At 60.3% G+C, this 4,303-nt stretch overlaps 1 protein-coding gene across 5 annotated transcripts in view; it reads right to left on the reverse strand.

Annotated features, from left to right (window-relative positions):
* The window catches only part of UBE2F (ubiquitin conjugating enzyme E2 F (putative)), a 56,891-nt gene extending 53,544 nt beyond the window's left edge, over positions 1-3,347 (reverse strand). For 4 of the 5 annotated variants that reach the window (XR_002778234.1, XM_011385262.2, XM_011385260.2 and 1 more), the window contains exon 1: positions 3,179-3,347. Coding sequence is in view for 3 of the 5 variants with exons in the window: in XM_011385262.2 (XP_011383564.1) it covers positions 3,179-3,296 (118 nt within the window). In the remaining 2 variants the exon portion in view is untranslated. The remainder of the gene's footprint in view (positions 1-3,178) is intronic. The other variant, XM_011385261.2, reaches the window with a different exon arrangement.
* Positions 3,348-4,303: the final 956 nt, after the last annotated feature.

Raw genomic sequence — 4,303 nt, forward strand, 5'->3', positions numbered from 1 at the left:
GGCCCTGGGTGGGCCCGTCCTGTACCGTCACATGACTGCACTGCCCATGCGGATAGAGGCGCTCACCCCAGGGAGGCCCACGTGGCGCCTCATGCAAGCACCTGCACCCTAGGTGCTAGGCAGGCGGCCAGCCAGGCCTCTCCACTCTGCAGACCAGGCCTGGGCCAGGAGAGCCGACACCATGGGCCCGGGCCCGGGCCCAGAACCTGCCCGCTGCCACGAGAACGTCAGGAACCGCCTGGGTGAGAGCCCACGTGGACAAAGCTGCATCCCGAGACACTCCCTCCAGTTCCCCAGACCCAGAGCTGACCCTAAACTCCGTCAGCCCGATTCCAAATTCCCACACTTAACGAACACTAACACAGGCAGAAGGCTCCCGCCAGCCTGCCTGGAGCCCCTGGGGTCTTTGGGGGTCTCTAACAGTGCGCTGGCACACGGCTGGCACTAACGTGTTTGTTGAGTGAACAAGTGATCGACAAGAAAGTGACTCTGCTCGAGGGCTTGACTCAGACCCATGGGATCCCCAAAGGTCCGCCAGGAACACAGCGCCACCTGCTCTGTGGCTGAGAACAGTGGCGCTGGCTCCCTGGGCCCGAGCTGGGGCCAACAGGAAACACGCAGGTCTGACACTCTCCCCACTGTCCCCGGCTCCCAAACTCAGGGCGGATGGCAGCCCTTCCTCCTCACCCAGAAACCCCAAGTGCTGCACACCCCCGGGGAATGCATTGCAGGCCCTCTCCAGGTCTGGCCTGGAGGCTGTCCCCAAGAACCACCCTGGGGTGCGAATGAAGAGCTGGTGTGGCCACGGTGCTCGTGGGGACAGACCTGTCCCGGCCGGTCGCTCCAAGGCTGACTATGGAACACCCAGGAAGAGCCGGCTCCAGTGAACTGGGTCCACTGTTCCAAGAAAAAAGAGGCTTCGGTTGCATGGCCTCGCCACTGGGACAACTGTCCCTTTCAACCACCAATCTCCCCATCCACCTTCGCCGAGCCAGGTCCCACACCACGTGAGGTCAAGTACAGCAATGGACCAGTTAAAGAACACATTTTTGCCTTAAGTCTCTCCTCTGGGCTGCGGGACACTCGGCCCAAGCCCTCCCTCGGTGAGGCTGTCAACAGCTGGCCCTCAGCTCAGTCCTTCCAAAGCCTGGGTGGACTGCGCAGACCCCTACCTCAGGCCACACCCCTCACAGGGCGGCCCCCACCTCACGACCGATGAATGTGAGGCAGGAACAGCTGCTCAGTCTGGGGACTCCTGCTCTCCACCTGCCCTCCCCACAAGCCCACACCACTCGGTCAGCCCAGGCCCCAGCCCCTGAGGCAGGTGGAGGGGGCAGGCCACACAGGTATGTTGTGCCGAGCCCCGCTGCCCACAGCCACTCATCCACCACAAGTGCTTTGGGCCTGGAAACGTGGCAGTCACCGGGACCCCAGGGGGGACGGAAACAGGTGGCTGCAGGAGATGCTTTTGCACCTCTCCTTCAAGTAAAAGGACCTTTGCTGGGCCTGTCCTTGAGAAGGGGCAGAGTCCAGCTTTGAGGGCCCTGCAGGTGCCACCTGACAGGTGCAGGGTGTCCTGAGCAGGGCCGGGCCGTGCGGGAGGCCCTCTTCCGTGGGCCTGCTCCTCAGGGCCGGCCCCGTTCCCCGCAGGGGGGTCTGGCTGCCGTGAGACGGTGAAGCTGCACCCTGGCGGCTTTCTTACCCCTTCTGGGTCTCAGTTCCCCGGCTGCAAAACGAGCCACCCACCTGGCAAGGCTCGGCAAGCCGATCAAGAACTGCCCTATGCAGTGACGGCAGAGGGCCTGGCCCCGAGCGCTCCGTGCAGGAAGGCTGCCATCAGCCAAGACGAGGTGTGGGCAAGATGGGACAGCTGACCTGCCAGCTTCCCGCCTGCCCCCCATCCCCAAGCTGACGCCTGGACCTTCCTCGCTGTAACTGCCCCGGCTCCAAGACCCCCCACTCCAAGGACTACAGTGCGCGCCAACCCCTCCCGGGTTTGCCTGGCTCCTGGCTCCTCTGCAGATGGAGCCCCAGAGCCAGTGCCCGGGAAAGAGACTCGGGTCCCAAAGGGTCCACCTGAGTACGGTGCTGCCGCCACGCACCATCCTCTGCCCCACGGGGTAACCTTTCTGTGCTATAACCTACAGGCCAGCGTTCTCCCTGGCGGAGCAGGTGAGGCCCAAACACAAACAAGGGTCTTGCTCATCGTCCACCGGGCCGGACAAGCCAGAGCCGAGTGAAGATTCAGGGATGGCGGGAGGACGAGGAAGAACACACCCCGAAATCTCCCCTGGACGCAACGCCCTCCCGTCCCAGACCTTCGCAGGCTGAGTGGTGCCTCTCTTCCGAGCAGGCCCAACACCCCGCACTCAGGCGCCCGCTCCCCTGCCATCCATCAGTCTCAGGCCATCGAACGCCACACACCCCCGCGGTGTCCCCTAACCAACCACGGGGTGCTTCTTTGCTGCCCAGCTCCTCACACGGAAGAAATGGAAACACGTGTCGTAAAGTAAGTGCTGCACGTTACCAGCTCCTTCGAGGCAGGAGCTGTTTCTTCACCCCCTCTGTAGGCCTCGCACCCCGGGAAGCTGCCTTTGCCCCTAGAGACTGCAGTCTGCTCAGTGAACACGTGCAGAGCTGCGTGCACACGCCCGCAGAGCTGCACACACACGCCCGCGTGCGCACTACACGCGCCCTACAAACACCTCTCCGCAGCCTGCGGCGCTCGGACGGTCTGTCGCTGATTCGGTGAGGACTAATTTCGCACGAGGCTCTCCGCAGGCTCTGACTCGAATAACATGGAGAGGGACCCTAAATGATTATCGAATTCCAATCCCTTCCTGAACGGACCGGCCTCCGGTGCTGAGTGCCGGAGACACGAAGAACCCCGCCCCCCGCCAGGCAGCACTGAGCCCTGTCGCAGGCCTGCAGCGCGCGGGGCAGCGACAGGGGCAGCGCCGGCGGGGACCGTTCCGACACGGAAGCACACCTGCTTCTCACCATGAGCTTTCCCACGGCCGGTGCACGGCACGAAGTCCTCCCGCTGTAAGCAACGAGCAATTACGTTGTAAATGTTTTCAAACAGGTATTTCTGTTCAGCAAGGGGCCGCTTCGCATCCCAGAAGCCTCTAGCCAGACCTCGCAGTGACACAGTAAGGACAGCGCACGCGGACGTTACCTTTAACGAGCAGCCTGTCTCTCACGGACACCCTCCGAGTGGAGTCGGAGGCCGCGGCTGATGTCCGGGACCCTTTGAGACCATCTTCCCGCTTCAGCTTGCTTGCCAGCGTCAGCATCACTGCCACCTTGGTCCTGGAAGGCAGACCGAAAGCATGGTCAAGGACCTGTCTCTGCGGAATGACCGGGCGCCGACAACGATGAGTCCGGGGAATCTCCATGCCGTCCTCCGGAACTCTGATTTTTTAAATTATGAAATAAAATTTTTAAAAAGGACAGCCATGGATTAACACTCACTGGACACCAGGCCCCGGGATGGGGCGGTGACAGAGCTCGCACGGAGCTCCCAGCCTGGGGTGCCTCAGCCAACAAGTACCTCGTGGGCCCACCACTGTCCCTGCCAAGTCTGTCCTCCACAGGGGGACCAAACGCCCGTATATGGCCCGCGGGGCTGGCCCGTCGCAGACTGCGGGGAGTGTTAGCATCTGGTGAGGGGACACCGCAATGCTTTGCTCTCCTTCCTTTCATAAAGCTGTGGCCAGAGCCTCATTGTCTTCACGTCTATTTATGTGGGGTTTATTTACATTTGGGGGCAATATCGACATCCAGATTACGTCATAATGAGGGCCCCAAATGCGACCCTCTTCGCTGACGTGCCGCCTGGCTCTCGGCAGCACGGGCAGTTGGAGAGCAGCTCCGGAGCTGACAGAGAACACAGACTGGTCACCAGCCCAGTATCTCCGTCATTTCCTTTGATGCTTTAACATCATCTCCTCTCAGTGACACGCTGATCATTTAAAAAAGAAAACGATTTAAAACTTCCAGAGGAAAACTTGACCAACGTGCAGCATTTGTGGTTTGAGGCCAAGATCCTGAAGCCAAAATATGATACCCCCGACGCTGCTCCTTTTAACCCAGATCCCTTACGCGTCTTCTCAGACCACTTTCCGTATCCACCCAAAGGCTGTACGATTTTATTTTCTATTATTTGTACCACGAAAAAAACACTTTAAATATGATCTCCCGAACTGTACACGGCCTCTGCACACACCCCTAACCCCTTGAAGACTCACTGGTCTAAATGCTTCAAAAGATGCTTCAATTACACAGTAGCTTCGAGAATCTC

This window comes from Pteropus vampyrus, unplaced genomic scaffold (genome assembly GCF_000151845.1).
Source record: "Pteropus vampyrus isolate Shadow unplaced genomic scaffold, Pvam_2.0 Scaffold678, whole genome shotgun sequence".
NCBI classification, from domain to species: Eukaryota; Metazoa; Chordata; class Mammalia; order Chiroptera; family Pteropodidae; genus Pteropus; species Pteropus vampyrus.